This window comes from Vulpes vulpes, chromosome 8 (assembly GCF_048418805.1).
Source record: "Vulpes vulpes isolate BD-2025 chromosome 8, VulVul3, whole genome shotgun sequence".
NCBI classification, from domain to species: Eukaryota; Metazoa; Chordata; class Mammalia; order Carnivora; family Canidae; genus Vulpes; species Vulpes vulpes.
In genome coordinates this window covers 72,921,061-72,938,987 of record NC_132787.1, presented here as the reverse complement: position 1 = coordinate 72,938,987, position 17,927 = coordinate 72,921,061, and the positions used below count along the sequence as shown (strand labels likewise).

The following is a 17,927-nucleotide window of genomic DNA, read 5'->3' as shown; positions in this document are numbered from 1 at the left end:
TTTTTAAAATTTTTATTTATTTATGATAGTCACAGAGAGAGAGAGAGAGAGAGAGAGAGAGAGGCAGAGACACAGGCAGAGGGAGAAGCAGGCTCCATGCACCAGGAGCCCGACGTGGGATTCGATCCCGGGTCTCCAGGATCGTGCCCTGGGCCAAAGGCAGGCGCCAAACCGCTGCACCACCCAGGGATCCCTATTATTTATTTTTATTTTTAAAAAATATTTTATTTTTATTTGAGAGAGAGCATGAGCAGGATGGGGAGAGGGAGAAGCAGGCTCCCCGCCGAGCAGGGAGCCTCATGTGAGGCTCCATCCCCAGGACCTTTTTGGGATCATGACTTGAGTTGAAGGCAGATGCTTAACTAACTGAGCCACCCAGGCGCCTTATTAGAAGATTTCTTTTTTTATTAGAAGATTTAAATGTCCATAGTGTTTACTTTGGCAGAGGACTATGTAAGAGGGTATTTCCTCTTCCCAGTGAACACACAATATGTAATGCGTGTGGATTTAGATCGTATGAAATCTGTTGAGATAAGATTTTACAACTAAAGGACATCTTATAGTAGTGGTTAATTAGATTAGAGGGTATTAGCTAGTGTTACAAAATAACCAGAAATATGAATGAACAGAAGGTTTGAAATGTTAAAAATGGATTCCAACTTCTTGTTTATTCTAGTAAAAAAAAACAAAAAACAAAACAAAAAAAACTGCACAAGGGCTCTTAAAATAGATACAGAATTACTTTCTCAAAGCAGTGTTTTGGAATAGTTGGATTTGGCTTAATAGTAGGATTCTGTTTATTCTACAAAATAGCTTATCCTTGGACCTCTATAAGGATTTTTAAGGAACCCTTTTGTGTGTGTGTGTGTATGTATGTGTATAACATTTTACAAAATTCAGCTCCAGGTGGGGCAGTGGGTTTGATAATAGTTGATTTTTACTTTACCGGTTAGAGAGGGTCATTCTTGAAGATGATGTTTTGGAGGAGTAAGGACTGTATGAATGTATAAACTTTCTACTTATCCTTAAACTGATTTTGGTTGACAGACCTGCAATTCAAATTTTAAATTTTGGTGCTTCATTGAAGAGTGATCAACAAACAATTCATAAAGTTCTTGTTCTTATTAACCTTTTCTGCTTCATAATCTCCTTTTGTGAATCTCATAAAAAAATAATCTCTCCTTAGAAAATATTTATATGTGCTAGACCACAATCTTTCATAGTTCTGTTCGTTGGTATTGAGGGGGGTGTTGATGAGGTTCGTGAACTTTGGTCCTAAGCATGAACCTTAGATTAAGGGACCCTACTCTGAAGAAATACTGGAAGTTTTTACCTTTGAATTTAATGCCCTTGTTTCTAAATTTAACCATGTTGGCTTATCCTATAAACGGTAATGGTAGTTATTCATGTTTACATAAATAAAGCCTTTTGTTTAGATTGCAGGTGAGAAGAAGTCGGCTCAGTGGCGCACAGTGGAGGGTGCATTGAAGGAACGCAGAAAGGCAGTTGATGAGGCTGCTGATGCCCTTCTCAAAGCCAAGTAATTACTCATGGACTTTAACAAGTAATTAGGGCCTCCTGGTGACTTTCTTTGGGCTGGGTTTTCTTTGTACTGTCTGTATAGAAAGAGAAGGCAGAGAAACCCTTCCCTTCACCTCTACTTGATCTGTATTGGTTTCAGGAACACAGGTTTAAGAAAGGGAGAGGGAATAAAATATAATTAGGCCTAAATATATTTGGCAGAATGTATATAAAGGATCTTGTATAAAAAGCAGTTTTTCTTTGGATTGTTGCATAGGTGATGTATCTCTACAGATTTACTGAGATTCTGCCATAATTTCAAGATTTTTCAGGGATGGCCTGGACAGTTTTATCAGAATTTTGAGAGTATGTCATAATATCTTTGCCTTAACTATAGTTATTAATAGGTCTATTTTTATGCCATTGAGACCTTGATTCCTGGAATTTAGCTAAAACTAGGTAGGACTGAGCAAGCCAAGTTTAAAATTGACTTCTGATGATGGAAACCTACATTTGACTAAAGGTTCTCATCAACATTTTGGAATCACTGTCATTCAAAATTTTGTTGTCATTTTTAATAAAATATATTTTTTTAAAGATTATTTACTTATTTGACAGAGAAAGAGAGAGTGTGAGCACAAGCAGGGGGAGCGGCAGAGGGAGATGGAGAAGCTGACTCCCTGCTAAGCAGAGAGCCTAACACTTTGCTCAATCCCAGGATCCTGGGATCATGACCTGAGCCAAAGGCAGATGCTTAACTGACTGAGCCACCCAGGTGCCCCAATAAAATATCTATTATTGATAGAGAAAGAGAAGTCTTCTCCTGAAGTCATCGTGTCTTTTAGGAGATTTAAGATGTTATGCTCACATCACTAGACCTTGAATCAGGTCTTTTGAGTTCTGTGTTTTGTGGTGAGTAGGCCATAATTCATCCAGTTTGTGAAACACTAAATGAGGACTCTTTGAGGCCCAGCTATGTTTGCTTAGTGAGCTCTTCAGTATCCTCCCTTGCTTTCCCTTCCTTAAGGTCTTATTGGCAGGGGGAGTCAGCCTAATCAATGCAAAAAGTGCCATTTATTAAGTTCGCTTGTTGTGGTAGGGACTATTCCAGGTTCTTTTCATTAAGTACTTCTAATCCCCACGCAAGGGTGAACAACAAAGGAGAGGTTGATTTTGGAGTTGAATCCAAGTTTGCCTGGTTCTGAAGCCTGTATATTTCCTATACATCACGCTACTCCTTTGGTCTATGTTAGTAATAAATCTAGCCTTCTGACCAAGCTGTTTTCAGTTGTTGTAAGGAAAGCTTCTCTACCTGTATTTACTGTGAAGAAACAATGAGGAATTTTTTTTCAAATTATATTTTTTCATAGATTCTAAGCAATTACATGCAGTACTGACATCAAACTCTTTCCTAAGATTGATAAAGAATAATAGTAAATATTTGTTTTGCTTTATTGGTTTCCAGAGAAGAGCTAGAGAAGATGAAAAGTGTAATTGAAAATGCAAAAAAAGAAGAGGTTCCTGGGGCCAAATCTCATATAACTGCTGCAGAGGGGAAACTTCACAACATGATAGTTGATCTGGATAATGTGGTCCAAAAGGTGCGTTTCCTAGGTCTTTTATAGCACTTAAAAAATTTAAAAATATAATCCTTTAGTCAAAGGATTTGAAGAATTCAAGAAAATAATAGATTCCTTTCTTTCTCCCATTTCTCCTGCAAGGAATAGTAGTTGTTACTAATTTTAAAAACTTGGGCGCAAAGTGGATTATCCATTATTGTCAATACTTTTTATAATAGGTAACATTTTTGGTCATGGTTATTAAATGGAAATTTTCATTTTGTAGCAGATCTTCTTTGTGTACTTATCTAGTCTGTATGAGTAGTTTCCTTTTTTTTTTTTTTTTTTTTTTTGAGTAGTTTCCTGAGACCAGAGAGAGGGACAGGGGGATAGTAAGATGGCAAGGGGCTTGTCTGAATTACAAGGCTTATATTATGTTCCTTTTCTGAGCTTTAGCTTTTTCTCTATTTTTTTTTTTTTTAATTTTTTATTTATTTATGATGGTCACAGAGAGAGAGAGAGAGAGGCAGAGACACAGTCAGAGGGAGAAGCAGGCTCCCTGCAGGGAGCCCGACGTGGGATTCGATCCCGGATCTCCAGGATCGCGCCCTGGGCCAAAGGCAGGCACCAAACTGCTGCGCCACCCAGGGATCCCAGCTTTTTCTCTATTTTTTATGTATTTCCCAGCCAACATATAAATATATGAATATAATTTCTCTTTTTTTGGAAGGTTATGGTAATTCCTGTTCACTTTAACCACATTCCCCTTGTATTTGTTCAGGTCAAAGCAGCTCAGTCTGAGGCTAAGGTTGTGTCTCAGTATCATGAGCTGGTGGTCCAAGCCCGGGATGACTTTAAACGAGAACTGGACAGTATTACTCCAGAAGTCCTGCCAGGATGGAAAGGGATGAGTAAGTGTAACTCAGCTGTTGGTACTTTTCTGTTTGTGTTTTAACAAGAGGTTGGCTAAACTTGCTTCAACCCCATTCATCTAATCCAAACCCCTCTGGTATGCATCTCTCATTTGGTGTACAATACAGTGTTTTCCACATTTTATTTCAATCACAACCATGATAGGTGACACACTTGCGGTTTTAGTCATGGTGGACACAAGTTCCAGCCAATGTTTAGTTCCATAACTCATGATTCTGTTCAGATCTTTGCTAGTCAAGAAAAAAAAAAGTTTAGAATCCAAGTGAGAGTGACAATCTGTTAGAATATTATATATATGTAAAATTATTCAATTTAAAAACACTCGTAATGAGTTAGGGCACGCCTTTAGGACTTCTCAGTGACAGTAGGTTAAAAACTCACATGATAAAGAAATCTGTATGACTGTTGACTTGCAGATAGCTCAGACTGCAGGGAACTCCGATTGTGAATTTTAGAGTGTAACTGCAGAGAATAGTCACATTTTACTGAAGTGCTCTGAGAGTACTAACAGTCACATAAATTACCAGTCGTGGTAAATTCAAAATACTCATTAAATGCTAGTTTCTATTTTTAAGTAATGACTATACCCAGCATGGGGCTTAAACTCACAACCCCAAGATTGACCCACTGAGCCAGTCTAGCGTCCCCATTATCGTTATTCTTATTCATTGGTTTTTGTGTGTGTATCTCTGTCCCTGAGGTTTAGCTGCTTGGCATAAATGGGACATTGGTAAGATAGTTGGGGTCCCCCTTGGCCAAAATAGGTGAAATAAAGTCTAAAGAGCAGTACAGACTCTGCTTATGGAGAGTTGGTTGTGAGCTCCATCCCTAGGAATTTGCCTTCTCTCCTCTAAAGTACTTGTCTATGGTCTTTCCACTAGGTTAAATTCTCATTTTTCTGTGCCAGCCTCTGAAGTTATTAACTTTAAAAAATCTTTCACTGATTTTGAAAATGCCTTTGGGAAGATATGAAAACCCTAAAGTCATCATTCTCAACCTAGGGCATTTTTGCCTGCCGTATTAGGGAGGTGCTACTGGCATTCAGTAGATAGAGGCCAGAGATGCTGCCAATCACCCTGCAATGCACAGAATAGCTCCTCACAACAAAGAATTACGTGGTCCAGAATGTCATTACTACCAAGGTTGAGAAACTTGACACTAACGAGAATGTATCCTGTGGAAAGTGAAAGTCCCCTGCAGTAGTCTCTGACCTTGTTTATGTGCATGTGTGTGAGATGTGTGCTCATGTGTGCAATCTCCATTTTAATTTTTTACTAATTGAAAAAATTGATTATACATTTACATGGTATAGAATTTGAAAAGTACATGACATCTGATAAAGTTTCCCTTCCACCTCTGCCTACAGCCACAAATTTTCCTTTCAGTGTTACTGGTATCTTATGTTGCGCTGGAGGTAGTTAATTATTCCACATTTACCCCAGCCCTTGATAAATATCCTCGCCTCTGAAATCTGAACTCATTTAAGACTTCTGCCAGACTTCAGTCTTATTTCACTAAGTTATAAATGTCCTGGTGATACTCATTTGTCTGGTATCTTTTCTGTGTTCTCAATAACTGAGCAGTGTCAAACATAAAACAGCCAACATTATTTAGCATGATCTCGTATGTAGCACTGTGTTCTGAGTGCTTCATGTGTATTATTTCAGATTCATAACAGCCCTGGGTGCTTGGGTGGCTCAGTTTAGTGTCTTGAGTCTTGATTTTGGCTCAGGTCATGATCTCAGGGTGAGTGAAGTTGAGCCCTGCGTTGGGCTCCATGATGGAGGAGCCCAGGTGTGGAGCCTGTTTAAGATTTTATCCTTCTCTAACTCTGTTCCTCCCTGCCACACTCCTGTTGCACATGCTTGCTCACTTGCTTAAAAAAAATTAAAATTCATAACAGCTCTATGCGATAAAGTTTTGTTATTCTCATTTTACAGATAGGAATATCAAAACACAAAGAGGTTTAAAATAATTTGCCCAAGGTTGGAAATAGAGCCAAGATTTCATTCTTACCCACTACTAGCCTCATTTCTCTTCCTGATTGATTTGTATTGGCAATATAGGAACCCTTTTAGGCTTTTGAGAAGAGGAATGATCTGATTGTAATGAGGAAAATTAATTTTCATGAGATTGAACATGCAGGGAAGGGATGTCTAAGGGCAAGGAAGCTAGTTAAAAGCTGCTGAAGTAATCTGAGGGCAGAGTGATAGGGATCACCTGGTGTGTGTGCCAGGGGCACTGAAGATGAAGAATAGAAAGAAACTTAGAAGTGATCATTTAGCCATTGATTTGTTGAACCATAACTTATGGTATCTAGTGAAGTTCAGAATGTATATGCTCCCTGATCCAACTGGTGAGCTCCTAGGTATGTGCTTAAGATGACATACAGGTGTTCAAGGTGACATAAAAATATTCATAGCAGACTTATATTTGTAAGAGCAGAAAAATCTGAAACTGCTAAATGTGCTTTCCATTTGGCAGTATAAAAGAATGAACTAAAACTATATCTCTCAAACATAAATGTTAAGAAAAAAAAGTTGGAGAAGAATACATAGAATAGGATACCGCTTACATGAAGCTTAATTAAGAACATGCAAAGCAAAATAGTGTATTGTTTTAGGATGTATACACATGTAAAGCGTAACAAACTGAATGATAAACACTATATGCGGGGAGGGAGAAGGAGCCTTTAAGGGGGAGCGTTGGTGGATGTTGCAAGGATGGGAAAATGAAGTGTGCAGGGCGTAGATTTTCATTATTTCCAGGGGACAGTTCTTTTATTGTTATAGACTGTATAGTAATATTTTTTACCTTGTTGAGACTGACATCTTATTTTGTTCATCTTGCCCATTTTTCTTGCAACATTGGGACCAACAACTGGTTGCAACATTGGCAACAAGATTCCTGTTTTTTTTTTGGGGGGGGGGGGGGGTTAATACCAGATGAAGTAGTTGACTTTTAGAACCATTTTGGATGAAAAATACCAGTCATTGAACTTTCTGAATCCAAGAGTCATGCCCATGATGTGAGAAGAAGCTTATGCTGAGAGGCAGGAGACTTGCTCTGGTTGCCTTCTCCTGTCACTGTGTCCTCAGGGTGGTGCTTCATCCAAATTATTTATTTTTTTATCCTGTACCATCAAATCAGTCATAGTTCTTAATTTAATTTGCCCAGGTTAAATGGAGATTTAATGTTGAGTTCACTGCTTTTAAGTTTCCAAAGAGGAAATATTAATTATTTGAAATGTTAGGAGAGGTCTAGTACTGAGAACAGAATCCAGACTGAGACTTAGTGAGTTATGCTATGAACTAATGCATAAATGGGTGGGGGCAGGTGGGCCAGTGTTAGTAAATGAGAATTGCAGTTTCTGTGTAAAAACTAAGTTGATTGCTCTAGCAAAAATACTGATGAGCCCCTGGAAACCAAAGCTACTTTCAGTATGAATGACACTCTTACTTTGCAAAATGTTAGAATTTACCTTGATTTATATTGTTCTATGTTCTTTTAAGTTTTAGGAAATAAACTATTGTTTTGCTTTCTAATATTAAATACACTTTTTCTGTTACTAGTTTCTGATTCCTTATTTCTTTTTGGATTTTCCTATTTAATGATTAATAACAAATATGTATGATTTTTTTTCAAACTGTTCTTTTCCTTTCTAGGTATTTCTGATCTAGGTGAGTAAATTACATGTGTTTTGATTCTTAAAATACTGAAGCCTTTTTGTTTGCCTATGATTCTTAAACTAAAGAATCTTAAATAATTTATAACATAGAATTATGTTGCATGTGATAAATCTGATTTAGATTTTTTTGGTATTCATGTGCTAAAGCTTTTATTTTGTAAAATTTCAAACAGTAAAAAGTAGGAGGAAAACTATAATAATCTCATGGATCTGTCATCCAACTTCAGCAATTATCAACACATGGCTAGTTTTTTGTCATTCATTTCCCCAGCTTATATTGAAGCAGATCCCAAATATCATATATCCTTTTCAGTTGTAAATAATTTCTGTATGTTTTTAAAAAGCACTGTGCCATTATCACAACTAAAACAATAATTCTTTAATGTCATCATGTGTCTATTTAGTGTTCAAATATCCCCAAACTTTATAGAGTGAGTTTTTTTAGTTGTTTTATTTGAATCAGTATCCAAAGGAGCTACACATGTTGAATTTGGTAAGTCTCTTATTGCCACTTTGTTTTTTACTTCTCAGCTCTTTTTTTCTTCTCAGCTCTTTGTGGAATTGGGCCATTTATCATGTAGTATTTCACACATTGATTTTGTTAAAAAAATTTTTTTTAAAAGATTTTATTTATTATTCATGAGAAACACAGAGAGAGAGGCAGAGACCTAGGCGGAGGGAAAAGCAGGCTCCTCTAGGGAGCCTGATGCGGGACTTGATCCCCAGACCCCAGGATCATGACCTGAACCAAAGGCAGACGCTCAAACACTGAACCACCCAGGCACCCCTGATTTTGTTAAAATTCTTAACCTATAGTAATAAGTCAGAATACTTTTGGAATGTGAGATTTGAAAACAACACACATGCTTAAGCCTAAATCAGAATCTTTGGGCATGTATATTTTAAAAAGCTTGACAAGTGATTCTCATGAACTGCTCAAGTTGCCGATCACTGTCCTAGGTAATACCATCTGTTTAAGAAAAGGAATAAAAACTCTTACCAGGGAAAAGTTAGAGAATCTGAATTTGAGTTTTAGCAGAAAAGAATATTAGGATACTTGTTACGACTAATCACAGTTAATGCATGAATGAAAATATAGACTAGTATGTAAACTGTCTTTAGAGGTAAAGTTATGATGAATTATAGAGTCTATTTATAATTCAGATCGGAAGTACTAAATTGGGTTCCTGGAAAAGAACTGATTATATACTTGAAGGCCTATCTAAATTACTTTACTTGGGACTGAAAATGCCTTAGTTAGTTGGACACAGGCTATGCATGATGGCAGTGAGAATCTAAATCTGTCTTCAAAGGGTTAGCCACCCTTTGCTTTTCTTTACAGCGGTTTAAATTAACATTCATTTGAAATAAGTACCTTGTAGATGTATAATTTCGTGAAATCGTTAACATTTTAATGTCATTTTCTGTTTAGCTGACAAGCTGTCTACTGATGATCTGAATTCCCTGATTGCTCACGCACATCGCCGCATTGACCAACTAAACAGAGAGCTAGCAGAACAGAAAGCCACAGAGAAGCAGCACATTGCACTAGCCTTGGAAAAACAAAAGCTGGAAGAAAAGCGGGCATTTGACTCTGCAGTGGCAAAAGCATTAGAACATCACAGAAGTGAGATACAGGCCGAACAGGACAAAAAGGTAGAGGAAATGAGAAATTTAAAGTGAATCCTCTTGAGTAGTAGCCTTGTTGGCTACTTCTTTGCCCCCTTGCTCAGCCTCCCAAGTTTATCCATCTAAACTATCACCAAGACTCTTACCTAGTCCTGTGACTTAGTGAAATCCTGTCTATCATGGGGAAATTTATGTTGCTATCTCTGGCCTCTGCCTCACCTTTAGGTTCCTCCTTCGAGCAGCTTTCTGGATGTCTCTAGCTGAATTTTCAGTAGTTGTTTCAGACTCCACTTATTCAAAACAAATTTCTTCACTCTCCCCAACGTGTCCCTCAGCCCCTCAGCTTCTTTCTCTCAGTGAAGAGTGAATTTCTTCACTCTCCTCAACGTGTCCCTCAGCCCCTCTCTTCTTTCTTCTTTCTCTCTACATCTCTATTTACCCAGTTGCTCAAGCCAGAAATCATGCTTTGTCATTCTTCCCTCAACTCTCACACCTGGTCCATTGACACATCCCACCAGTTCTGCATCCAAAGAAAATCCTGCTTGTCCACTTTCCCCTAAGTCCAGATTATCACCATAAGAGGTTCCCTGTTTTCTTTTTTCCCCCTTTTAAAAAAATGATTTATTAGTGTGAGCTGGGGGAGGGGAAGAGTGAGAGAGAAAGAATCCTCAAGCAGACTCCCTGCTGTACATGGAGCCCGAGTGGTGCTTGACCCCGGACCCTGAGATCATGCATGACCTGAGCTGAAACTAAGAATCAGATGTTCAACCAACTGAGCCACCCAGGTGTCCCCCGGTTCTGTTTTCATACCCATCTTTCTCTGTTTACATGGTAGTTGATCTTTCTAAAACCTCTTCTGATCAGTTACTAGGCTGCTGAAAATCTTCCACTGACTGTACACTGCATTTAATACAAAATCCAAACTCTTCACCCCTACTGAAAGGGCCTCTTGATTTCATTCTTTTTTGCTGTGAGTCAGACTTTCCTTACTTCCCTTATTGCCTGTATTTGCCAAGTGCCCTGGTTTTTTGTTTGGTTTTGTACCTTCACTTCATAATTTGCCCTGGGGTGTTTGCTCTGCCTTATACATTGTTACGGTTCCTCTCTTTAAACCTTAATTACAAGTTTGGATGTCACCTTTTCCTGCAAGGTTTTTCCTGTTCCTTCATTGTAGAGTTTCTGTATTACTTTCTCTCATACTGCCTTATGTATTTTTTAAAAATAAGTATCACAGTCTGAGATGTCCAGTTTATTTACTGTCCAATTCCTCCAGTGAATTGTACATTATGTGAGAACAAAAAAGTTTGTGTGCCTTGAGTACCATTCCATCCAGGCATATGGTAGGCACTGCCTGGCAAAGGATTAGCACTTTATAAATATTTATGCACTAACTGAATGGGTTTATTCATTACTTACGTTATTTCTGAGAAAAAGTAAGTTATGAATTCCAGATAATCAGTACTAACTAATTTGTAATATGACCTATGGGCAATTGTTAGGCAAGACATGATAGGCTTTTCATATTTTTGGTTGGGTCTGGGCCATGTTGTGAATCTAAATACATATTAAAGTAAGCAGTTTCCGAGCAGTTTTCTTTGTTTAGAAGAAATTGTGTAAAGTAACTACCAGATACTAATTTTCTTAATAGTTCTTTACAGTAGGTATTATTATTCATAGGTCACACAGTTGGTTGTGGTGAAGCTGTGTTTGATCCCAAGTCTCTGTAGTTATTTTTTTCCAAGAGTTGTGATTTGTTAATTCCCAGGGAGTGTGTGATTCAGGAAATGACAGTGTTCACCTTGCATATGACGTAGCCTGGTGATAAGGGAGAAACAGAATTTGGGGCCAGAGAGACTCCTAGACCTCTGTTTAAAATCTGATTTTTTGCCTCAGCTTTGTGACCTTGTTTTTGAGTCACCTTCCAACGTTCAGCTTTCTGAATGATGTACGAGAAGTCAGGAATATGTACACATGTATGGTACATCATAGAGGTTTAGGACATGGAAGCTGTTATCATTTCTACTAGTCTTTCTCTTTTTTCTAAAAGCAAATGTGGAGAATTGAGAACTAATCATTCCTGTGGTTTCACAGGTAGAAGAAGTCAGAGATGCCATGGAGAATGAAATGAGAACCCAGCTTCGCCGACAGGCTGCTGCCCACACTGATCACTTACGTGATGTCCTTAGGGTACAAGAGCAGGAACTGAAATACGAATTTGAACAGGTGAGGACCTTTTCCTTTTCACGTGCTTTACGTTAATAGTCTTTCCTTTCCTTTTCATATGCTCTGTATGTCATTCTCTCTGAGGATATGGAAGAGTGGGGAAAGATTGCTAATGGCACCCAGTCTTGGTACAATGGGGCCTTTGTATATTTTTACATAAAGATGTATCTATGTGTTATTGATCACATGTGTTTTGTATCTGTGTCCTAGTCATTTGGAGCCTTCAAAGCTTTAAGGTGGGTTGGTACAGGGGGTTTCAAAAATACAGATATATTTGACATGTGTAACTCCTGCTTTATCACCACAAATTCCTATGGATTATGTGGTAATGCTCAGATTTTTATATCTGAGGAAACATCCTAGAGAAGTTAATTTGGAAATGACAGCAAGTCAGGATATCTTTAATCATAATTAGTTTCTATTCAAGCCATTTATAATATATTAACTTATTTTGTCTCACAAGAAGAGAATGAGGTTTTCCACGTAAAGAAATCTCCCAGAAAATTGAAATTTATGCCACAATGAAAAGGTATTTTACTTTAAATTCTATTTGATGGGTATTTTTCTAAGAAAAAAAGATGAATATATAAGTTCTTGAATTGAGGATATCAAATACAGTTTATCATGTTGGGGTGACTGTACAGTTACTTCCTAAAGTTGGCATTTTTTCCATTTTTAATAGCTTGCATTCTTCTCCTGGCCTGTTTCCTCTAAAACTTGGTTCTATCAGTAAAGTTGTAGGAATCACATACATCAACTATGGGTTTTAGGAAATTTTTGAAACCTTAACACATAGCAGAAGATTTTGATGACAAATGTTTGGAGATTTTAAAGGGCCTCTTTGCTTGTGGAAGTGGCAGTTGCTGGAAGATTGTAATGTCCCAATAAATGCCATGTGTTGAAGTAGCACTACTCTTTTCTGGACACTATTTATGTTTTATTTCAGGACCTTTCTGAGAAACTCGCTGAACAAGAGTTACAGTTTCGTCGGCTCAGTCAAGAGCAAGTTGACAACTTTACTCTGGATATAAACACGGCCTATGCCAGACTGAGAGGAATCGAACAGGCTGTTCAGAGTGAGCACATGGGCCTCTTATGATTTTATTCATTCCAACTTTTTAGGGTAATTTCTTATTAGGAGAATGGAATACGTGCATCAACACTAGGACCTAGAGATGCTGAACTCATCCTATTAAATTTCATTCATTTCTAAGAAAATTAGCCCAGACTTGATAAGTTTGGAACATAGTTTGTGAGAGGAAATTAAAAAGAACCTAAAAATTAGATCTAAATACTTGAAGTTTTACTCTGTGTGATAGACTGAAGATCACTATTTATGAGATAGGATACCCAACACACTTTGGTTATGTCTTCGGTGCCCTGAGTGGAGCAAAGGTAGTGTATCCCTATGCTCTCTCTCTAGCTCTGCTGATGTGTCTCCAACCCTGTTCTGGAAGTGATTTACTGATTCAACCCACCAAATGGACAGTAGTTAATCTGAAACTTTCATGTACCACATTAAAAGGGAAATGTCCTGATGGGATGTTAAAATGAATTCTTTGAGGGTATTATAGAGCCATCTTTGTCAGATAAGTATAAAAATAAACTACTCATGAAATTTCAAGATCCAGTAGTCCATTAAGTTTACTTCAAGTCCTCCATTCCTTTGCAGGAAGTTTCTGATGGCATTAACATAAGTCTTAGCCTAATTTAAATATGTTCCTTTCTCAAACATTCTAAAATAAGTATCTCTGAATTAGATACCATGTGTTGTCCTAGATGTCACAGAAGGAGGGGAAAAGAGACATAATTAATGCTTGTGCACATATATCCTTCCAGTTTTCTCCATGGTTTTATTAAAATCAAGTCCTCCCTGGGCCACCTGGGTGCCCCAGGTGGTGGAGCATCCAACTCTTGATTTTGGCTCAGGTCATGATCCCAGCGGTCATGAGATCAAGCTCTGCTTTGGGCTCCACACTGGGCATGGGGCTTGCTCAAGATTCTCTCTCCCTCTGTCTTTCCCCTGTTCGCTTTCTCTAAAAAAACAAACAAAAAAGTCCTCATCAAATTAGGCTTCCCATGTTGCCTCATGAAGAGGCTAGCTTCCTAAGAAAGAACATGCTGGAAATAATGGTAGGGAAGGTTGGAAGAGGCTCTCTGGCCCCATCATTTACATGTGTGGCTTTAGCCTTTTTAGGGTATGGGGTGCATCAGATCTCTGGAGGTATTGAGAAGGACTTGTAGTTAGATGGTGAGAAAATGTTTTTCTTTGCCGTTTTTTTCTTTATAGGTCATGCAGTTGCTGAAGAGGAGGCCAGAAAAGCCCACCAACTCTGGCTCTCAGTGGAGGCATTAAAGTATAGCATGAAGACCGCATCTGCAGACCTGCCCACTGTCCCGCTGGGTAGTGCGGTTGAGGCCATCAGAGTCAACTGTGCTGATAGTGAATTTGCCCAAGCTCTAACCGCAGCTATCCCTCCAGAGTCCCTGACCCGTGGGGTGTACAGTGAAGAGACCCTTAGAGCCCGTTTCTATGCTGTTCAAAAACTGGCCCGAAGGGTAGCGATGATTGACGAAACCAGAAATAGCTTATATCAGTACTTCCTCTCCTACTTGCAGTCGTTGCTCTTATTCACGCCTCAGCAACTGAAGCCACCAGCGGAGCTCAGCCCTGAGGATATAAACACTTTTAAGTTACTGTCCTATGCCTCCTATTGCATTGAGCATGGTGATCTGGAGCTGGCAGCAAAGTTTGTCAATCAGTTGAAAGGGGAGTCCAGACGAGTGGCACAGGACTGGCTGAAGGAAGCCCGAATGACCCTAGAAACTAAACAGATAGTAGAAATCCTGACGGCATATGCCAGCGCTGTAGGAATAGGAACCACTCAAGTGCAGCAAGAGTAAGGTCTAGGAAGAGTTTTGTAAAGTCCTATTTTATGTGAAAGGGAATCAGCAGCGATATATGAAGAGTTTGCAACAGGGTCCCAGAATTGTCTAAGAAGGAGCAGGTTACAAGTACTGTTCTAAATGTTAACACCTGTTGCATTTATATTATTTCCACTTGCTATCATGTCAGTGAACTCCAGGAGTACTTTCTTTGCAACTTGTGTAACATTATCCGTTTTTCAGGTTTTACTGATCAGGCTTGTGAGCCAATCAAAATAATGTTTGTGATCGCTATTACTATTGATTTTGCCCTTGGAGCAAACTGAATAAAACAAAAAGATGAAAACTGAGTAGTTGATATCCCTTTTCAAAAAGTGCCATTTCTGGTTTGTTGTATGTGTAGACAGTCTCTTTGAGAAGCAGCAACAGAAGTAGGAAGTCCTGGGCACTGAGTTTCCAGGTAGTGAATTGTGTTCCAGAAGTGCAAGGTCTATTTTTGGTTTTGAAGGTTCTGGTGAATTGATTCCAACTAGTCAAACTCGAGTGATATACAAGCCACAATGCCAAAATATTTATTTTTTTAAAAAGATTTTATTCATGAGAGACACAGAGAGAGGTTGAGAACAGGCAGAGGGAGAAGCAGGCTCCACACAGGGATCCCAATGCAGGACTTGGCCCCAGGATCCCAGGACCATGCCCTGGGCCGAAGGCAGGCACCAAACCACCGAGCCATCCAGGGATCTTTTTTCTTTTACCCATAAATTAATTCAACAGTCCTCAAAACAGATCACAACTCTCAGTTCTGAAACCCTGGTAATCGACCTTGCTCCTTTCTGGTACTCAGACTGGAATCTCTTCATTGAAGTATGGGGGTAGTGAGCCTGGAATCTTAACAGTATCGAATAATTTTGTGGTATACTCTGGATTGCCCTGAAACCTAGAGAACTTTTTTTCTCTGAAGGTTAGGACAGTTGCCATATTGGGTAAACATAAAAAAATCCTGCCTTTGAGGTTTATTTTTTTATTCCATGAAAATACTGTCAACATTTTTTCATAATTTTTTGTTGGGGTTTATGTGTTCACAAAGTGACTGAGGAGGCACTTTTATCTGAGCAAAGCATCTGCAAATCCTGGAGGTGAAAGGAATTCTATTTCCAGAGGTATATGCCAGACCCTGAATTTGGATTATTACATGAAGTTTGCATGACACTTGCCCTTTGATTTGGGGATCTTTTGGTCCTATTTTGGTCTTGGCTGGTACTACTAATATTCTATATGTTCCTCCTAAGTAGATTTTTTTTTTTTTTTTAAGATTTTGAGAGTGCACCAGTTGTAGTGGTGGGGGGAGGTAGGAACAGAGGGAGAGTGAGGAGCAGATTCCCCACTGAGCAGGGAGCTAGATGTAGGGCTAGATCCCAGGACCCGGGATATGAGCTAAAGGCAGGCAGATACTTAGCTGACTGAGCCACCCAGGAGCCCCCTAAGTAGATTCTTAAATTAACAAATGTAGGTAGTGTCTCTGATGGAACACATGCTTTGTGTAATGTCCTTAATTTCTGCAGTTAGAGTGGGCTATTTTTTTTTTTTTTTTTATGGAGTGGGCTATTTTTATCAGAAGATAATGAGGCTGTTCTAAATTCAGCCTTTCTTCCCCTCTGGAATGGCATGAAATTGCAAAAATTCATTAACTTGCAAAGCTGTGTACCTGTTTGTCATAGTGAAGGTGCTTATTACTTGTTTGACTTATGTAGCATGTAAAATATTACCATGTATAAGGAAATCTAAATTTCTCCAGGAGCTGGGAAATAATTCTTATCAGATGTGATTGGGCTCATGTAAGTAAGCAATATTGAACAATTTATTTTAGCTCTATAAATCAAAATAAGGAAGACCCACTGGCTTTCAAATTTTAGTAGTTCCATTAACTAACCACCTCACCCCCATTGCATATTGGGAAATGGGATGATGCTGAAAGGGGTTGCTTGGCCAAGCCTTGAATTTCTCTCCATGCCTAGTAATACTCCTATCTTCCTGAGATGTCACTCACCAACGCTTCAAGTGAACAGGGCCTTTACATGGGTTCTCAGTTCTTGATGAAAGTGGAATCCAAAGAGGCAGAGTTGGGGAAAGATGGATACATCCCAGGGCATATAGAGCCAGGCAGCTTCACTCACCAGGTTTTCACTTAAAATATAAGATAAGTTCTATCTCTGCCACTTCTGACTTGATCGTGTGAAGCAAATCATTGTCCTGCTTTCATTGTCTCAATCTATTTTAGCCTTAAATTGGGTTACACCTTGTCTCCCTCTTGAGTACTGTAGGAAGTGTTCAACATTTTTAAACTCATGCCTCCAGATAGAACTTTGAAACTGTGATCTTTGCTTTACTGTTGGAGTTTCAAAATCAATAATATAATTAAAATGCAGTGTTAGTCTTTTTTAAGGCCCATGGTCTTTCTCTTCCTTAGTATTAACTCCTCTGTTCTTTCTTAGCAGGTTCTGGATAAAAGCAGTCTCCAAGTCCCAAATGATTTGTCCCAACAGTTTTAAAGTAACTTCCTTGAACTCAGTGAAGAACAGATAATGAGTTAACATACACGGGAAATAAAACGGATTCAATATCAGGCAAATCACTCTTCCATCAGGTCTAGTGGTCACCGTTATCCCAAACCAAAGTTGAACCTTCCCGGTTTTCTTCTCCCTAATGCATTTAGGGACTGTGAGGTCAGCAGGAAAGTGTAAGAAAGGACAGGGGTTGAAGAGAAAGAGGATAGCTGGCCACTCTGTCCTTTTCTACATGGGGAGGTCATGTGGTTTCACTGGCTCATTAGTTCATGCTAGTTGTATGGACACTGCCCTTGGTCACCAGAAGAGGAAGGGGTTCTAGAGGGATTAAGAGGCCAGAGCCAGGGTTGCCTGGGTGACTCCATGATTGAGCCTTTGGCTCAGGTCATGATCCTGGATTGCAGAATCTAGTCCCACATCGGGCTTTCTGCTGGGAGCCTGCTTCTCCTTTTGCCTAGGTCTCCAATTCTGTGCGTTTCACAAATAATCTTTTTTTAAAAAAACAGCCTACAGTAGTACCATCATTGTAGGAACAGATTTCACTGGTACTGATGGCAAAATTTAGGTTTCCCTGGGAATAAATGCTCACATAACCTTTATTCCTCTTGGACATTTAGTTTTCAAGAGTCTGAAATCCTACTAAGCTCTGTAAACTGTTCATGGGCTTTATCTCCAGCAGTCCTGAATTCTCTGAAGTCCATGGCTGTGTGGATTGGATGGACTGGGTTTTTACAGTTTAGGCTCCTTCCTGGGCCAGGGTGGATGTTCCTCCACTGCCTAGATCCTGTGTATCTTACTTACATTTCTGTCATTCCATTAGCACATTGCCTATTATCAACCAAATCAAATACTTTTCTCTGTAAATTACAACTCTGCCTCTAAAGATCTGCTAAATGACTCCATAAACTTGCCCTGACACATCCT

The 17,927-nt window shown here is 38.9% G+C and overlaps 1 protein-coding gene across 14 annotated transcripts in view; it reads left to right on the top strand.

The window, feature by feature from the left end:
* Positions 1 to 14,789, top strand: part of IMMT (inner membrane mitochondrial protein) — a 37,419-nt gene extending 22,630 nt beyond the window's left edge. For 5 of the 14 annotated variants that reach the window (XM_072767097.1, XM_072767095.1, XM_072767091.1 and 2 more), the window contains 8 exons: positions 1,437 to 1,540; positions 2,987 to 3,122; positions 3,862 to 3,991; positions 7,679 to 7,693; positions 9,134 to 9,357; positions 11,422 to 11,553; positions 12,500 to 12,629; positions 13,844 to 14,789. In XM_072767097.1, the coding sequence (XP_072623198.1) occupies positions 1,437 to 1,540; positions 2,987 to 3,122; positions 3,862 to 3,991; positions 7,679 to 7,693; positions 9,134 to 9,357; positions 11,422 to 11,553; positions 12,500 to 12,629; positions 13,844 to 14,457 (1,485 nt within the window). In that variant the 3' untranslated portion in view covers positions 14,458 to 14,789. Of the gene's footprint in view, positions 1 to 1,436; positions 1,565 to 2,986; positions 3,123 to 3,861; positions 3,992 to 7,678; positions 7,694 to 9,133; positions 9,358 to 11,421; positions 11,554 to 12,499; positions 12,630 to 13,843 lie in introns of all 14 variants that reach the window. The other 9 variants (XM_072767090.1, XM_072767096.1, XM_072767098.1 and 6 more) reach the window with 3 other exon arrangements.
* The last annotated feature ends 3,138 nt before the right edge of the window (positions 14,790 to 17,927 follow it).